General features: G+C 56.4%; 1 protein-coding gene across 4 annotated transcripts in view; it reads right to left on the reverse strand.

Moving 5' to 3' along the window:
* Positions 1-18,111, reverse strand: part of PTPRE (protein tyrosine phosphatase receptor type E) — a 153,109-nt gene that overhangs the window by 15,740 nt on the left and 119,258 nt on the right. For 3 of the 4 annotated variants that reach the window (XM_045809503.2, XM_087862572.1, XM_045809506.2), the window contains 6 exons: positions 14,621-14,711; positions 10,734-10,810; positions 10,034-10,070; positions 8,202-8,299; positions 5,065-5,184; positions 3,756-3,919 (listed from right to left, as the gene is read on the reverse strand). In XM_045809503.2, coding sequence (XP_045665459.1) covers positions 3,756-3,919; positions 5,065-5,184; positions 8,202-8,299; positions 10,034-10,070; positions 10,734-10,810; positions 14,621-14,711 — 587 coding nt within the window. The remainder of the gene's footprint in view (positions 1-3,755; positions 3,920-5,064; positions 5,185-8,201; positions 8,300-10,033; positions 10,071-10,733; positions 10,811-14,620; positions 14,712-18,111) is intronic. The other variant, XM_045809505.2, reaches the window with a different exon arrangement.

The following is an 18,111-nucleotide window of genomic DNA, read 5'->3' on the forward strand; positions in this document are numbered from 1 at the left end:
CCGAAGTAAATGACAGGACTGCAGAGCTGACCTGTGCGCCAGGACAGAAGGACACCCCCGCCCTCCACTGGGAGAGCCCATCCCGTCCCTCAACACAGCCTTTCCTCCCTCAATAAAGAGCAAATCTCCAGCGCGGCCACCAGAGGGCACCATAATCTCGGTGAAATCATCTCAAATTGTTCTCTAATTTCAGAAACTGCTGAAAGGCGACTCGGGAAGATCTGTTCTAGTGGCCTCCTGTGACGTTGTGCGAGTCACATTCTTCTGTAACCAAATGCGATCTTGTTATCGCGTGTGTAAGTGGATTTTTTGAAATGTCACACTTTTGTAAGTTCTGTTTAAGAAGGAGGCTCCCAGGCTCGGTTGGCTGGCTCTTGAGCCAAGGTCAGCCAGAAAGGGAGGCACCGGCTCGCGCTCCCTGGCCTCCCCGCCCTCATCCCGGGGCTGGCCGAGGCTAGCGGGTCCCTAGGGTCTCCGCTGAGCCGTCTCTTGGCAAGGAAGCTGCCTGACTGGATTCTTGGGTTTGGGTTTCCTGCCGTCCTAACAGGCCGCATGGCGCCTACTGGACCTCGGTCCTGCCCTCCCCCACCTGCTGTCCCAGGTGGGTCTCTACCAGACTGTGGGGCCATGCATATTTGTTCCCCAGCACCCAGGACAGAGCAGGCACACAGTGGCGCTCCGGCCACAGTCGCTGAACGAGAAAGTCCCTCGTGACACAGACTCATGCATGCGGCGTCTCTCCCCAGAATGCACGCCGAACGGGGCTGCCCCTCCAGCCCCTGCAGCGTTAACCTCTAACAAAAGGAAAGTAACCCCTTTAACAAAGAGGCTCACAGCTCGGTGAGTGACGCCTCCCCCCCCCACTTTCCTCTCTCTGGGGGTGGGTGGGAGATACCGTTCTTTCCAGTTAGTCTCCAAAATGGGCTAGAACAACAGTGAAGACCCCCCCACACACACACCAGGCCAGACCCCCTCATCTCAGGGGGGAAATTGGGTCAAACACGAAAGAGCCTTTGGGGAGTCTCAGTTTTTTACAGGCCCAGAGAAAATCATCCGGGGCAGAGCCAGGGGAGACACCCCCCCCCACCACCACGTATGTGAAGGAGGCCACGGAATCACCAACTGAAGGCTGTCAGGGTCCCTGAGCCTCGTACAGGACCCCTCGCCTGGCCCATGCATGTGAGAGAGGCCGCTCTGCCCCTGGAAAAGGGACCGCGCGGGCCCCCCCAGGAAATGCTGAGGCCGCTGACCTCCATGGGGATGCTGTTCCTAAGGGGACTCGGGCAGAGAATGTCGGTTCCTTTTAAGTGATCAAGCGTCAAACTACGGGGATGAGTGTGTCGTAGCGATGGAAACTAGGAAGCAGAAGCCCCCGGGCCGGACACGGCTTGGAGCCGAGGAGCTCAGGCGTGAGGATGACTTGGAGGTGGGACGTGAAGTCAACTCCGCCCCGAATCTCTGGGAGTGGGGGGGCTGCCCGTCAGCCCGAGCCTTCTCCCCCACCCTGCTGGCTTCCAGCAGGCCCGCACTCTTGGCAGGAATTCCTGTCACCACATGACCGTGATCAGGCAGGCGCCCAGAACCGCCCATCTGCCCACACAGAGCAGGGCGGCTCCCAGGGGCCTGAGTTCAGGAGGGGAAGGACCCACCAGGGAGCAGAGGGGCTGTGGGAAGCCCGAGATGGAGGGTGCCACTCCTCCCACTTCCCAGATACTAGAACCGTGGTAGCTAAACAGAACATAAAAGAAGGCCGGCGCGCCCGGGAGCTGCGGAATCTGCGCTAGGGTAAAACATCGCCACAGGGACACAAGTGCACGTTCAGCAGCAAAGGCAGAGACTCGTGGCCACAGAGGGGGACCTGGCATGACAACAAGATCAATGGCAAATGCACCTGTCCTGGGTCCCTGCAGCAGGGAGGAAGTAAGCAGAGGAAGGACAGTGGTCATTCCCTAAGGTTTCCACGCACGACAGATCTGGAGGGGTCAGGACCACGCAGGACTGCACCCGCTCCCTGCAGCCACCCCTGACCCACACGCAGAGCCCGTGTCCTTATCTCCACCCCCATTCAGAGCTGAGCCAGCCGGCCCCACAAGAAGCCTGAGTCAGGGAGAGGCAGCAGCTGGAAGGGTCAGGAGGAACGGAACGTGGAGCCCCTCCTGCCACGACTTCTCCAGCTGAGGCCACCGGACTCTGGATCCCGAAGGCTTCCAAAGTCCCCACGGTCTCTGCCACAGCAGGCCCCGGGGCTCTGATGGGTTCACGGAAGTCCCCATGCGGGCACTCAGGCCCTTCCATCTGGGCTTGGCCTCCACCTGGCAGAGGGAAGGCCCTGCTCACCGGGCTGTCACCCTGATTACACATGGTTTTGGCCATTACAGACAGGTTGGTTGGGAGTGTCTTGGCCCTGCCAAAGGACAAAAGGGACAAGGGACAGAAGGCCCCTGCACACAGTCATCCAGACACTCTGAGCCTGGCACACAGGTGTTGAGCAGCAGCAACACAGAGACTCTGGCTTCCATGAAGTCTGGGCAAGAACAGGAGTGGCCGACAAGACCCCCAGGCTGCAGCCAAGCAGGTCTGGCCCACGCTGCTCCCCGCCCCAGGGCAGCTGCTCGGGGGAGCCTGCAGGGCCGGCCCCAGTGATCCCACAGATGCCATCTCACTTAATGCACAGCTGCTCGAGTGTCCCTCAGCTCCCAAGGGGCAGGTCCAGGATTCCATGCCTGGCCAGGAGGACGGGGACCGACCCTTTGGCCCCCAAACTGTCTTCGGGTTCTAACCGAGCACCCGCCAGGAGGATGGGGAGTTTGGCAGGGGAGTACTCCTCATCTTTGTCCCACTGTCTTCAAAAACAGAATGGGCACAAGCTAGTCACCCAACTCCAAGTCCAAGGCCTTTTCTCGGACATGGCCTTCTGCGGCAGAAGCCAAGGTGGGCATGGAGATCTAAGCTGAGGACGGTGTTAATCTGCGCCCTGCCTCTGTGGCTCCGCGAGTGCCAGAGGCAAGGAAAGCTCAGTGTGAAGACAACCAGGGGACCCCGAGGTGTGCAAAGGCAGAGGGCACTTGCTAGGGAAAAAGTGCTCACTTTCGGAAGCTGCTTTTCCACACCCCAAGGAATAATCACAGTGCTAACAGCTTAGGCCGCTGTAGTACTTAGCTTCGTGCAAAGCTCACCCCCAGGGGCGGGTCCCAGGTCCCTCCAGGATTGTCCCTCCCACTGCAGAGGACAAGAACGCAACTGGGAGGAGAAGGGGCAGCCCAGACCATAGACCCAGGGCTTCAGGACGCCCGGGCCTAGACGGCCGCTCCTGGCCGCTCTTTGCTGTGCTTGGACCATGGCCCCCAGCCCTGCTGAGCCCTGCACACTCTTGTATCAAGACTGGGGGCTCCCCATGGAAGTGTGGTTTCCAGCTTTACCCTCAGAGGTGACTTGGGGGTCTCCAGGGATGGCAGAGGGCAGGCTAAGTGAACCCGCCCAGAGCCCCACTAGCTCTATCTACCCGGCCTCTTGGCGTTTGTCTGTCCTAGGTATTGGGGTTCCCCATCAGCTGCCATTGAAGAAAGGGTTCTGGTCTCACGGAGTGGGCTGTGTGTTCCCCCAGCTCTCACCCCGAGGGAGACTCTGAGGTGTCACTTGTTCCAGTGGTCGGGGCCCACCTACCTTTCTGCCCACCCCGATACTGGCCCACAGGTCATCACCCACGATGGCCCGGACCTCTGGGGGCCCTGCCCTGTGGCCCCAGCCGGACATACCTACAGTGGACCACTATGGGCCCGGCGTGGGCGGGGTTGAGGGCCTTCACTTTCTTCAGGAACTTCAGCATCCCGATGGGGGTGAAAGGCACTCCGAAGTCGGGCCAGCTGGTGAAGTGCAGCTGGGAGACGAGCCGCGGGGCTTTGCAGCCCTCGGGGAGCTGCTGCGGGGGACAGGGGGACACATGAGTCGGGGGACAGAGCCTCCCCCCTTCCCCAACATCACTTTCTGAGGATGCTTGCTCCCCCCAACACACACACCCCACCATCTAGGCCCTGGGCAGCGGTGAGGACACCGGTGGCGCCCTGGCTGCATTCAGGGCCTGCACCTGTCCCAGGCCCAGGGCAGGCTGGCCCAGGGCAGCCAGACACATCCCTGAAGCTGGCCCTTGGGCTCACGGACCCCACTGGTGAGCAGGGCGGCCACGTCCCGGGCTGCCTGGCAGCCCCACTTCCTGTCTGCGTCATTACCAGCAACATGCCCTTTCGCTCCCCAGAGCGTCTTAATTTTGAGGGAGAAGACGATGCGGCTGGCCAGCCCACCCATGGCCCGTGAGCGCGGCTCTCTGTCCTGGGATCACGGAGGGCTAGGTAGTGGATACACAGGTGCGCATGCATGTGTGAGTGTGACTGCAAGGGACACGAGCAGGGGATTGTAAAAATGATACAGCTCATCCTCTTTCCCTTCTTTGCTGTGGCTTCTAGAAACCTCAGACTCCGATTTTGCAGCTAACGACGCCAACCCTTCTACCTCTGATTCTTCACACCATGACCTTCTGTTTTCCCCAATTTTTTTTTTACATTTTTCAAATCTCTATTTCATCTGTTTTGTACACAGGCATTTGTATTGAAGAATGCCTTGTATTCCTTTAGGCAGGGATGCGGCGGGGACAAGCAGGAAATAAGCATCACAAATACTGAGGAGTTACAGAAATACTTTTGAGACTGTTAAAAAAAAGTCCCACCTCATGACTTCAGTGTGTGAAATGACATCATGCTATGGGGTGAGAACCCCAATCCTGGGGCCCCCTCCCCCAAGTGACTCAACTCCCTCCACTCAAAATGGTGAGGTGGGCCCGTGCACCCGTCTCCTCTTGTAGATTCACGTCCTCAGTCCGCTAAGCCCGACCCCGTCCCCACCTGGCATCTGGTCCTCCCAAGCCCCCACTCATGAGAGCTGCTACCACACTGGGGGTCAGGGGGAGAGACAAGGCTCTTCATATTAAAAACAATTAGACATATATTTACTCTTGACACTGCTCTCTTGAAGGATCGCCTTTCCAGAAAGCCAATAACTGAAAATGCTTACGGACTGTATGCAGAATTTCCGGATGGTGTAGTCTACCAGAACCACACAGTCCTCCACGCACACGCGGATGTTTCCATAGGTCCAGCATCCCTGGTCCGGCCAGTACTGGGAGCACTTCTCCTACATGGGATGGTTGCACAGAGATAACTAGGTCTGGCGGCACCGAAAGGGACGTCAGCACCCCCCGGCCCCGCCGCCATCGGCACACACCAGGTTCCATCAGACAGTTCCCAGAGCTGGGAAAGAGCCTGAGAAAGCAGGGCCACGCAACGGGTGGGGGGGCAGCCCTGAGTCTATACCTGGGCCCCTTTCTGATTTGGACCCACAGTGGGTGAGGCTCACACGGAGAACAGCGTGTTCCCCAAACACTTCCCACTGGACCCAGCAGGATGGCTTTTCCTCATTCAGGACAAAGCTGCCTGGTCTGCTGTTGGAGAGGGGTCAGCTTAGCATTCCCCACTCCTGACCACGTGGGACGAGGCTGATGCGGGGAACTGCCGAGGACGGGCGCACTGCTGCGCAGAGACCCGTCTCTTTACTGGCTCTCCCTCTGAGCTACCAGTGGCTACACGTGGGGGCGGTGCGCCCGCAGCATAAAGGGAAAGAGGCCTCCGTGAGCACAGGGCAACAGGAGTGCGTGAGGACCACCCAGCAATGCCCCAGGACAATATCTCCTCCCTCCTCCAGGACATCTCTGAAGCACCCTGAGGAGAATCAATCGCTCAAAGGTGCTGGTTTGGGCCATTCCTGGCCTCCTGGGGTCCCTCCAGGACCCCCTGAGATGCTCCCCTTGAAAGGCCCCCACTGGGGCCTAGGGGTTGGTTCTAGGGCCCCCCACAGGGCTGTGCATGTGGCTGCTTCTCCACCCTCGGCCTCCTGGACCCGTCGTGGCCACGGTCCCCTCCCTCCGGCCAGATCATGAGATGTCAGAGCTACTGCATTTCACAATGTTTAGCCAGAATGTTGAAGCCACGGAGACAACAGAAGTGTAAGCAATTAAGAAAAAGGAACTCTATTGAGAAATGATCTCATCTGAAATGGTGAAAATCAAGATACAGAAGCAGGCCGGCTCTGAGTCAGAGAAATGGAAAAATCCAGTAGGAGGCTTCGGAGACAGATCAGAGAGAAAATGTCCAGTGGCATGGCAACAGGATGCCTGCCGGGGGAAGTGGGGGCGTTCTCGGAGACCCACTGCCCTTGTGCTGGTCTCACTGGGTCTCCTGTTTGTAAACAAGCCCCCGCGCCCCCCTCCCCCATGCAAGTGGCAGCAGGGGGGCCGCTGGTCCCAGAGGACCCCGGGGCTCCCAGGGCAGCATCCGCCTCCTCTTTGAGGTCCAGGTCCTGCCAAGGCATCTGCTCGGAGCGTGGGAAGGGTTCAGCGTTCCTGCCTCGAATCCCCTGTCTCCTGTCACTCTTTCCATCCACAGGACAGGATTCACCCCGTGGGAAGGGTGGCCGTCTCCAGCCCTGTCCCAACCCCCCTTGGAAACAAAACAAAAACCCCATCCTACCCAACAGGAAACGGTGACTGGAGGCTTTTTCCTGTGCTGTTTGGCACGCATAAAACAAATTAGTTAAGGTGGCACCGGGAGGGGACTCTTCCCTGCCTGCCCTGCCTGTGGGCCAGTGTACCCCCTGAGCCCCAGTGGAACTCCCCCAACCAGGCCCGCTACTTCCGTCTCAAAGGGCAGCCCTTCCCCTGAGCCCAAGCTCAGCTGCCTGGGTCCCAGGCCAGTGCGTGACAGTGGGTCTCGGTGGAGACCAGCAACATGCTGGACCAGCACCAGCAGGACAGAGGTCTCCCACCACACAGGCCCTTCCTCTCCACCTGCTTGCCGCTACCTGGTTCTGGCCCTCACACTGGAACATGCTAGAAATGTCTTCCCATCCCTAGCAAGTCTCCTTCTAGCCTCTAAGTCTTCTACTCTGGAGAGCAAGCTCACTTCCTAAAACTCAGGCCCTGCTTTCTGCTGAGAAGCCTTCCACGGGCCCCTGATCTCAGCCTTCCATCAGAGCCCAAGCCTGGTTCCCCGACGCATTTCTAGTGGTTTTGCTCCCAGCATGGCTGGGGCCCCAGTGGATTATTCCGGCCTGGCAGTCACATCGCCCTGCCCGGTGGTGCCTCTCTCGGCCTGGATTTAGTCAAGTTCCCTCCAGCCTTGGAGATACGGTGCCACTCCAGGCCCTGCTCTGCCCCATACCCAAGGAGGGGGTGCTCCTCCCTCTGGGGGTTCCCCCTCCTTCCTGCCCCGAAGCCACAATCAAGCTGTGCTCTGCTCTATTCCATAGGGGTCGGTGTCCCATAGGTAAGAAGGGAAGGGCTGGAAGGCACAAAGATAGCCCTGCATGCCCCCCCACCCGGGACTCCGCCCGCTGAGTCCTCTGTCCCCCTGGCTTGCTCGGCCCTCCCTGACCACCTCGGGCCCTGTGCTCCCTGCTATTTTTTGTCACCTCCTGACACAGTTTACGTTGATCTGCTTTCTGTTCAACGTCTGCCCCGCCCAGCGGCATATAAATCGCTGGGGGCGGGGGGAGGTTGTGAGCTGGTTCGCTGCACCCCCCCCCCCCCAGTGTCTGTCCAGGAGAGCGGACCTGAAGGAACATCTGTCACATGTAGGAAGTGAATCCCTTTAACCTTCTTTATAGAGGTTTCAAGTTCTTATAAAGTACGCGCGTCCTGTTCTTACATTAGAAACAGCTAATACGGGGGTGACGGGTGATATTCCCTCAATGTACCTTGTTTTTCTAACGCATTTCTCTAGTCTGGGTGAGGACCAGGAAATCCATTTTTAATTCTAGTCCGAGGCCTGCCATATTACATGCCCACCACGCTGAGCCTCTCAATTCTGAGGTCCGTGGCTCCCGCCAAGGCGTGAGAGCAGTCGGCCGGCCGGGGACCCTGGGCTGAAAAAAGTAACTCCGTGACATTTTCGCATCATGTCTGGGGCAGTGAGACTCTTGGAACACAGTGTATTTGTTTTAAGATAAAAATGCTGTGAGCCACTGGTGGGGTTTTTTTTTTTTTTCTTTCTCTTCTTCTTCTGCGGCGATAAGGGAGAGGAATAGGAAAAGGATGTGGTGAGCAGCCCCCGCGAAGCTGCGAGAGACTCCTCTGTGGGTCAGAAGGCCGGGCTCACCTCTGTCCTTTCTTTCAGGTTTGTCAACATGACGATGGTGGCCGACTTCTGTTCCCAGATCATTCTCCAGAAGTCATTCACTGTTTCCTGTTTGGGGCCTGCAGGCAGAGGATGAGCCCAAGGTCAGACTTGAAGAGGGTCACCGTGGGTCCCAGCCCCGGTCACCCTGGCCTCGGGGCCCCGCGAAGGCCGCCACGGCCCAGCTGCTGCGACGCACGGAAGGGCTGCTCAGCTGACCCGGAGGTCTGCGGCGTCCCCGCCCCGTCCCACCACAGCCACGCACCCGCTCCCCCGCTGGGGCTGGGACGTCCTTGGGGAGCCACACAGCTGCGCCCGGGGGGTGACCCCATTCATGAGCAATAAAGGGCATTCAGGTGAGGCCTGGGTCAGCCTGCGTGTCAGAGTGCTGTGCGCCCCCTCAGGGGCCTGTCATAGCATCCGGAGACTAGAGCCCACTCCAGAGCTGCACAAGTGTCTGCGTGTGAAAGACAGACAGGCTGCACGCTGGCCCACTCACCCCCCACATCTAACCCCTGCCCTCATCTCTCAGCTGCCCCTGCAGCTGCCGGTGATTCGGGGCCGTCCAGGAAGATGTGGGCTGACGTTCCTAGGGAACGGTCTGAACACAAGCTAAAGCGTCCCCAGAAGAAAGTCCTCTGCGCTTTGCCCTCCTTCCTGCCTGAATACAGACACAGTGCCTGGACATGCAGCAGCCATTTTGTGACCCTGAGGGAGACAGTGATCCGCCATGGAGGGTGGAGCAGGAAGATTAAGAGGCCCCTCTCCCTGGAGCTGCCGCCTCAGCCCTGGGCTGCTTCCCCTGCTTAGGAGAGAGATGCGTCTGTGTCGGCTAACATCTGCCAGCTTTTCCAACATTGTTGTCCTCTGGCTGTGTGCGTACATGCTTTTCCCTATTTCCTAGGGACTGTGTATTTTTAATAAGTTCTCAAGTGATGCTTATGTGCACTGACTCTGGGACCTGCTGTCTGAAAGACCCTCGCCTACGAGGGAGCAAGTCCAGGCCACCTGCTGTTGGCTCCACATCCCGACCTGCACCAGCTCCGGGGTCGGAGGGACGATTGGTCAGATCAGACACACTCACACATACAAAGTGGATTTTGTGCCACGTTGAGGGCGTGCCTCCAGAGCTGAAGCTCCTCATGGTTATGGCCTTGATCTGAAAAGCTACTCACCCAACCCCCGAAAAAAGCAACAACGTGGGAGTCACATAGCACTCAGCCAGCAGAGAGAAGGTCAAGATTGTCTGAAGTAGCAAGCAGCACACCAAAACGGTCACCACTGCCCTCCCGGGTGCCCTGCCTTTGGCTCATGCAGGCGTCTGTCTGTCTACACATTGTGTGGACGCACAACCGACGTGCCTGTTACACCTACACTTATAAATGGCCGTACCAGTCATCCTCCTTATCTGTCTGCCCTGACCACAGAGGGGGACCGAAGGGCCCAGGGGCTCCAAGGCATCTGCGCTTTTGAAGCTCTGTTCAGAGAATGAGCTTCAGTGCTTTGCAAACGGTTGCGCAGAGCGACCCCAGGATGCTTTCAAAGCTGCAGACTGTAATACAGCGTTTCCGCCCAGCTCCCAGGACACGCGGCCGCTCCGCGTCAGAGGACCGCCGCCTGGAGATTCGAGACAGCCCTGCGTGCCGCGAGTGCAGGGACAGGTGGGACAGACCGCATTCAACACAGACGCGGCACTACACACGCACAAGAGGCCGAAATGAAGCCCCCGCATTCCTGCTATCAGATGAGGCCGTGGTCGCCACCCACGTCATTTTACCCAAATCGTGTTCTGAAAGTAACAATAAAGAGCTCACCTTGAGCTGCGATGAATTTATTCTTCTCTTTGTAACCCTAGAACAATAAAATCAGATTTGTAGTTTTTCATAATTACCTTTGTGGAAGGATTTTGTTCTTGTTTGGAAAGTAACATAGTAATCACGAAAATCTTGGAAGATACAGAAATAGGAAGAAAACTCACTAGTAATTTCAGAAATAGTGATACTTTTGTTCATCCCTCTGTAGACCTTTTTCTGTCAATACTTGCCCAGATACACACACACACACACATACACACACACACACACACTTAGATATTCTTAACTGGTTAATATTTTCCAATTCTCCTGTATTGTGTTTTTATGATGATTGTATAATTTATATTAAATGATCTTTTAAGGTTCAATTAAAGTGGATTCTCAACCCATCGAGTATGGTTTTATCATGTGTCTGTCTAACTGGTCCCTCCTATCCTATTTTGTCAGTAACGTGAGGAACGCTGTAACAAACATTCTGGGGGTTTCTCCGTTTCTTGACAATGAATTCCCAGACAGAGGCCAATTCGAAAGACCTGGGTGCTTCCGTGTTTTCTGTGCTATGGCCAAACTGCCCACAATGGCTGTGATCAGTTACATTCCTGGTCCCCCCCAAGAGAAGAGTCATGATTCACACTGAGCCCCCAATGGTCCAGGTGCGCGTGTCGTGCTGGGGCGGGGGCCAGGAATACGGCTGACTTACATCTATGTAGGAAGCATTTATGTAGTCTGAGCAGGGGGTTCCATCCACTTGGCTCAAAATCACCCTGGAATGATCATCTGTTTAAAAAAGCAACAACAGAACGTGATATTAGGATAAGGAAATCATGGCTGCCGTACATTTCTTCCACCTATAGCATTAACCACCGCGAAGGACACGACCGGGTCTCCCTCGGGGATCACAGGGACGGAGGAGGCGTCCTTTTTAAACGTTTAAACATGCATGTCATGAGGGCGGGAATGCCTCTGTTTCACTGAATACTGCGTCTCAGCATTGAGGACGGCGCCAGACCCTAACCAGGTGCTCGGTAAAGCCCATGGAGTGCCAGCAGAGGTAAGGATTTCAGTGTCCGGGAGTGGGGGCTGCTGGATCTGCCCAGACACAGAGCAGCAGCCCGTGGGGGGACCTTACAGTGAGGTCACCATATTCCCTGAAACCCCGATTGAGGGACCGTATTAACAGGTCTTGGTGTTCCTAGGATAACTCCGGGTGGAAGGACGGGAGCTCACTCTCCCAGGCTTTCCAGGGAAAGGACAAGCAGACTCCACACCCCGATCCTCACCCTTCGGGTAGGCTCCGGGGATGGAAAGTGGGCAGAACTCACACAGACCCGGGCTGAGCATGGTGGACCACCTGCCTGGAAGACTCTGGCTGGTACGAGCATCTCCAGAGTGGGAGGGCTGACCGCGGAGAGCTCTGTGTATGTGTGTATGTGGGGGGGGGGGTGTTTTCTCTGTGTGTGAATGTATGGTGTGTATGTGTGTTTGTGGGGTGTGTGTATGTGCACAGACACATCGGGGAGGTTTCCACCAGGGCCCCATTGTGATTTTAGTGGGTCCTTGTCAGTCCCGTCTTCATGGGCCACATCCTCCATTAAAAAAAAAAAAATTTATTTTGACTGTGTTACTGGTTAGTATGAAGCTTAATGTAATCCAGACTGGATTACGTCTATATATTTTTCTGATTTTAAAGGAAATTAGATGGTTTCATGGGACCTTGAAAGTGATGTGGCCCCGGACCTGGGTCTCCAGGCTGGTGCACTCCTACTTCTCCCGGAGCAGAAATACTGAGGACTCCCAGACTCAGCCCAGGGTCAAGGGTCACAGTGGCTCCTGGGGTATGGAGCTTGGTAGAGAGTGGGCACTTCATATGAATTTACTGCATTAATTATGGAAAAATTCTGTGTCCTTGCCCTGCTTTCTCTCCTCCTGGTCCCCACGGGACTGAAACTAACTGAGAAGGATGTGTCTGTGGTGTGGCTCTGGGGCAAGGATCCCGGATCATCGCTGTCGTCTCCCGTGTGCCTGGAAGGTGCTGGGGCCTCAGACACCCATTGTCTGGACGTTGCATCACTGGGCCTGATGAGCCAGCGAGGCTCTCAGTGAGGGCTCTCATGACCCATATGAGGCAGTCGGGATATCTAACCCCAAATGTACAGTACAGGCCGACTTCTCTGTGAGACCCTCCTGCTCGGGGACCAACAACCCTGAAGCAGAAATAGCTCTATCTGAACATGCATAAAGATTTGAAAATAATTTGGAACAATTTACACTTTGAAATTTCAGCTACAGAAAGCAGAGGGCAAAAAATAGCCTTCTGGTTAGATTTAGAATCTCGCAGTTTCTAAGAGCTTCCTGTCTTTTTATTCTGAAAGTCACACTTCACTTTCAAAACATTATTTCCTGAAATCATCAGCTGTTGCTGTTTTTCCAGAGAAGAGGGTGCTGTCTCCCAACCGGCCACCCAGGCTTTCCACAGCCCAGCCTCGTGGACCGAGACCCCCTGCACCATCTCCAGCGAACCAGCCCATTCCTGCCCTGGGTCCCTTGCCGGCCCTGGGGGCATCTCTGGCCAACTCCTCAATTTAACCGGATACCTCTCTCCCTCAGCCTGTGCCTTGCTGATGCCAGATGCCACCCCCCTGGTCATCTCCAGGGCATGTCCCAAGTGTCTCCATGCCGCCATCCCATAGACCCCGTGTCCCATCAGTGTGAAACACCTTACATCTGGGCAGAGCGTCCTGGCCCCTGATGACCACCAGTGCCCTGTCTCCTCCACACGGTGCTCCTGGGCAGGAAAGGGCTGGGACCGAACCCTCACCCAGGGTGGGGAGAGGCAGGAGTGGGCCTGTCACACTGTTATACTGGCAGGAAAGGCCCACTTCCCTCCGTAGCACAAGCTGGAGAACACAGCTGGGAGAAAATGTGCAGGGGGTGGGCTCTGCTATTGGAGGAGGTGGGGCCCCACCCTGAGCCATCACCTCTGTGAAGAGGGGCTGGGGTACAGGTAATTTCCACACCTGGCCATTAATTCCACTCCCACTGAGGCCTCACCAAAAATACTTTTAATTATCATCAGTGTAAATGTCACCTTTTAAAAACTATAGGAGTTTAGAAAGTAAGAGACAGATGGGGGTCAGGGACCTGGGAAAGTGCTTGGTTTGGACTCCATCCTCCATCTACACCTTCAGCAGGTGAATGCATAAATTAAACTAATTAATGAAACTATTAGTTAAACCAACAATAGATAAGGATACTAATTCCCAAATATCCTGATTTTTATTTGACACAAAATATGCCAAAGATCACAAGCCTCCCATCAAGGTTCTCCTCTTACTCGAGCTGTTCAAGCCTAGAGCCTTGCCTCCTCCGGTCTCTGATAACCACGCCCAATCCTTCCGAATCCTCCCCACTGCGTGTCCAGAGTCTAACCTCCGCCCAGGCCCCCTCCCCCGCAGCGGCAGGACTACACAGCTTCCTGACCCTTCTCCTTGCTGCTCCCTTGGCTGCCTACAGAAATACGATTTGGCCCAAAGACTATTTGGTTAATTTCTCTGGTTTTAATTGGATCACAGCCTCACAGGGCCCTTTGCAAAAAAGACATGTAAATCCTCTGTTTATAAAGTGCGAAAGAAGTATTTCTATCAAGTGCTGAGAGGCCAGAGGTCACACAAACTGGGCGGACCACAGCTTCTCTTGCCTACAGAAGAGATCGACTTTAGCCTGATGCTAAAAATGCAATCAAGAGCCCACGCACCGAAGCCCACTGCACAGGCTGGTCTCCTTGCTCCTGCGGAGGCTCTGTCTGAGAAGGGAGGTTCTCTGGGCGTACCTGGGGAGGCCTGGGGTTCAGGATTTCAACCCTTCCTGGTTGCCGTTGTGTTAGCCTGATGTGTTAGCAGGAGGGGTCCAGCTGCATGAAGAGTATCGAAACCCTCCTCGGCCAGCTTTTATAAAGGCAGCTTGGAACTTGGAGGTTTTTCCTGGCACCAAGGCAGGCTGTGAAAGCTGCCCCAGGGCATGGCCCATCCAGCTACATCCCCGGACAGATCTGTCAGCCACCTGGCCCGAAGGCCTGCCTGGAGCTCGCACACCATAGCCCCTGGCTCCCTGTAGCGGTTGGGGTTTCTAAGCCTTCCCACAAAGCTGCCAAAGCCCTACACATTTCTTATTCTTTTGTTTCTGTCCTTGGTCCAGGGGACCTGCTGCTGGTGGCCAGGAGCACGGAGTCTGAGACGGGGAGAGGACCAGGGCCCCCAGCAGCACAAGACTGGGGCTCAGGACCGGATCTAGTAGGAGGCTCTCTGCCAGCCCCTGCAGGTGGCTTTCCCTTTGGCCCCTGGGCAGCACGGGTCTCAACATCGAGCACAGGCTTGGTGGCCGGACCCACCACAACAGAGGTGGCCCGAGCCCCCCGTGGGAGACGGGCACCTATGTTCCCCGGGCAAATGACAAGCAGCGATGCCAGCCCCCCATCTCGGAGCCCCGGGACCGCCATGCTGCCTGGACAGGCACGGTCCCCGGGAGCTGCAAGTGAATGTCTCGTTTACTCCCAATGCCACCCGTCATGCAAAAAAGGTAAAATCTTACTGGGAAGGATGTTGGGATATCTGTTTTTTTCTCTGTTTTCTTCTTTATTGGCCAGTTCGAAAGTTCCTTGTATGTGTCCCGATGGCAACGACTAGAAAAGAACACAGAGTTAGCACGAAATGTGATGAATCGGAGCTCCCCTAACGAGCGTGGGCAGGAGGAGAACTCCGTCTCAACAATCCACCTGCAGTCCACGGCCCTCTCTGCCTCTCGGGCTGTGCCAGGTGCTGGGCAGAGACTCCACGAAGACACAGGCCGGCATTCCCTCAGGGCGATCTAGAGCTGTGGACATAACGATGACCTCACAGTTGGACCCGAAGCTGCACGAAGGCAGGGACCTGCCCGGGCATTGTCACCCAGTCCCTGGGAGCCACAGGACCCGGCCCAGAGCAGGCAGTCTACAAATACAGGCTGACCACAGGAGAGCTCGGGGCCAGGAGGGGCAGAGCAAGGGCGCCTGTGCAGAGTGGCTGGAAAGGCCTGCTGTGCCTTTGGGCTGGGCTGAGGGCTGAGTGGAATGATGTGCAGAGAACTCAGCCATGAGCCTCCTGCTTGAGACACCGTGAGCTCGCGGGGCAGCAGCTGACGCACAGCCGGGCCCTTGTGCATAGTGCAGACCCCAGCCCCACCCTGGATCGGCATGAAGATTCCCCAGGGGTCCTGTGTGGACCCTTGGCTTCCGAAGCTCTGTCCTAATGCCCCCAGCCTTGGATGAAGACACCGAGGGGCCACTAGGACCCTGGAACCGATGTGCCGCTCAGTGGACTTGAACCCCGGGTTCCCTGACTTCTATTCTTTCATTACTTGGGACCCCTCCCATCCTGCTGGCTCCAGCATATGCTGGCTGCTGGGACCCCCGCTGCACTCAGATGATACCCTTGCAATGCACAGTGGGAAAGAGCCTTTTGAACCCCCAAATCACGTCCCTCTACATTAACCTAAACACTGACTGCACCGGGGTGGGGGGCACAGGAATTCAAGTATCGAGTGTGAATACTGAGCACGCATCTTTGATGTGCCAGGCCCTGTAGGAGGAGCTCGGTCAGCTGCCCCAGGCTTCCCAAGATACCCTGAGATGACACCAGCATCACCTCTGTTCTACAGATGAGGAAACGGATCCCCAGGCTGCTGCAGATACGTCCAGAGTCACCCGGCCTGCAAGGGGCAGACCCGGGGTCGGGGCCTGCTGTCTGGCCTGGAGCTGGCATGAGGCCAGGAGGAGGGTGCTCACTTCTTCAAGTGTAAGGTCCCCGGGGGGTGGGGGCAGTCCTCACAGTGCAGCTGAGGCCGAGGCTTGCTCACCCCGCGAGTCAGACGGGACAAACTTGCCATGCATAGGTCCCCAGAGCCTCCCTCTCCCGGGCTGGAGAACTTCTCCATCACCGACTGAGCCCCTGCCCACCAGCGTCTTCTTTCTCTTGTTTTGGGGTCACCACCCTGGAAGGCCGTGGGTAGAGGCTCTGGCAGGGCCGGGGTGGAGGCCAGCCTGGTGGGGGCCTTGGAACCAGCACCTTCTCTGCCTGAAGGCCTGATTCTTATCAAAGCCGTCTTCACACTGACCTTCTGGACCCCCCAAACAAGGAATTGGTGATAACGTTCTCCGGACTTCTCATTTTCTATACCTGAAAGTTCTTTTTGACCTCAGCCCTGGATTATAATACTGTAATGGCAGATGTAAGATGGTATGTGTTTGTCAAAACCCACACGATGCATGTCACAGGAACCCCAGCTCTGGACTTGAAATAGTGACGAGTCAATATTAGTTATCAGTTGGGACTCTCGGAGCACACTAAGGCAAGATGCTGCTAGTTGGGGAACCTGTGTGCAGGGATGGGAACCCTGTACTCTATGCACAATTTTTCTGCAAGCCTAAAACTGCTCTAAAAATTAAATATAATTAAATTAAATATACAAATAATACATTAAAAAGAAAGAGAGAACCTGAGAAGCCTCCTTGTTCCTCAGAAGGTGGGGCGGCTACAGCGTGGTGGGTGGAGAGGCTGGAGGGGTCTAGGTGGCGAGCATGAACCCAGCCCTGCCACCCTTTCCCCCCGCAGTGACCTAAGACCTGGAATATAGAGCTGGGGTGGCGACACTGGCTCGGCGGGGGGCACAGAGGGCCGCTTGGCGTGAGAGGCGAAGTGCTCTGTATATGGAACATGTCTCCGTATCCAAGCACACAGAATAATGGCCGCGAGAGGCTGGCCCATCGCTTTCTCCTGTTGTCAGTGTGCCCGTGGACTTGCGCCTCCGAGCCGCTCAGATGGCACAGGGGAAACGGGACAGCACCCGGGGGAGGGTTCTGCCGTAACTGGGTCACCCCCGCAGTGCGGGCGTGAGCCGCGCTCACAGTAACCGGTCAACAAATACCTTGGATTGACTGTCCAGTTACATACATTGGCTGAAGAGGGTTGGTTTGTGTGCTTGCTCGCTCCAGGTGAGATTTCATGTCAACGAACACACAGGAGGAGCCACAGGTCACGTCCCTTCCTCTTCCTCCCCGCTTTGCAGTGCTGGGCAGGTGGTAGCCAAGTGAGAAGAGCAGAGAGGAGCCAGGTGTGGGCTGTTCCAGCAAGCTCCAGCGGACAGTTCTGGCTTGCATGCTGTGTCGGGACCTCTCCTGGCGGCACCTCCCCCGTGCCTTTCTACAACACTAATGATAGGGGCTGGATCCGGGCCCGGGCTTGGAATAAACTGCTGGTCTGAGACTCGGAAGATTCTGTCTGGGGAGGTGGGATATTCCTGGCCTGAATAGCACTCCCTTGCTGGGGCGTAACTGGGGGCCTGAAACAGACTTTGCTGGGCTAGCACTCCATCATTGCGGGGTGGAGACTGAGGTTGGAGGCTCCCAGAAGTAGTCCTATAAAGTATGGCAGCCCCAGACCCCTCTCCTGGAGACTCTCAGCTAAGCTAGGTACACACCTACCTCTTTGATGTCAGGACAAGCCTATGGGGGCAGGCAGCATCCGTATTTCATAGTTGAGTAAACTGAGGCAGGCAGAGGTTAAGCAATGGCCCAAGCCCTCCAGGCTGGTAAGAGACAAGCTGGGCCAGCCACTCAGGCAGGCCAAAGCCAGCATTCACTCCTTGACCACTCCACTGAGCTGACCCCAGCACCAAACCCTGTCTGTCCACTGAAGCTTTGGGTCGACAATACACACATGTCCAAACTCGTCTGGATGGACGACTTTGAGACTCATCTGTCCCTTCCCAGTTTCTGGGACTGGAACTCAGGACGGGGAGGTGGGGGGGAGGAGGAAGGAGATGAGGTACAATCGTCCAGCTCAAGTGGGCTCATCTGTTGGGCCAGGGCTGGGCCGGTTCTGGCAGGCTCCAGGGCTCTGACAAGACCGAAGCCACACTAACGTGGCTGAGGACACGGCCAGCTCTCACTCACTCGTGAGAGGAGCACACTGGGGTCCAGAGAGTACCAGCAGCTCGCCTCAGTCCCCCAGCGCCAGGTATCTGCCCACCCTGCCCTGCCCTGAGGC

The sequence above is a fragment of the Ursus americanus genome, chromosome 6 (assembly GCF_024610735.1).
Source record: "Ursus americanus isolate L20-20 chromosome 6, mUrsAme1.1.p, whole genome shotgun sequence".
Classification (NCBI taxonomy): domain Eukaryota; kingdom Metazoa; phylum Chordata; class Mammalia; order Carnivora; family Ursidae; genus Ursus; species Ursus americanus.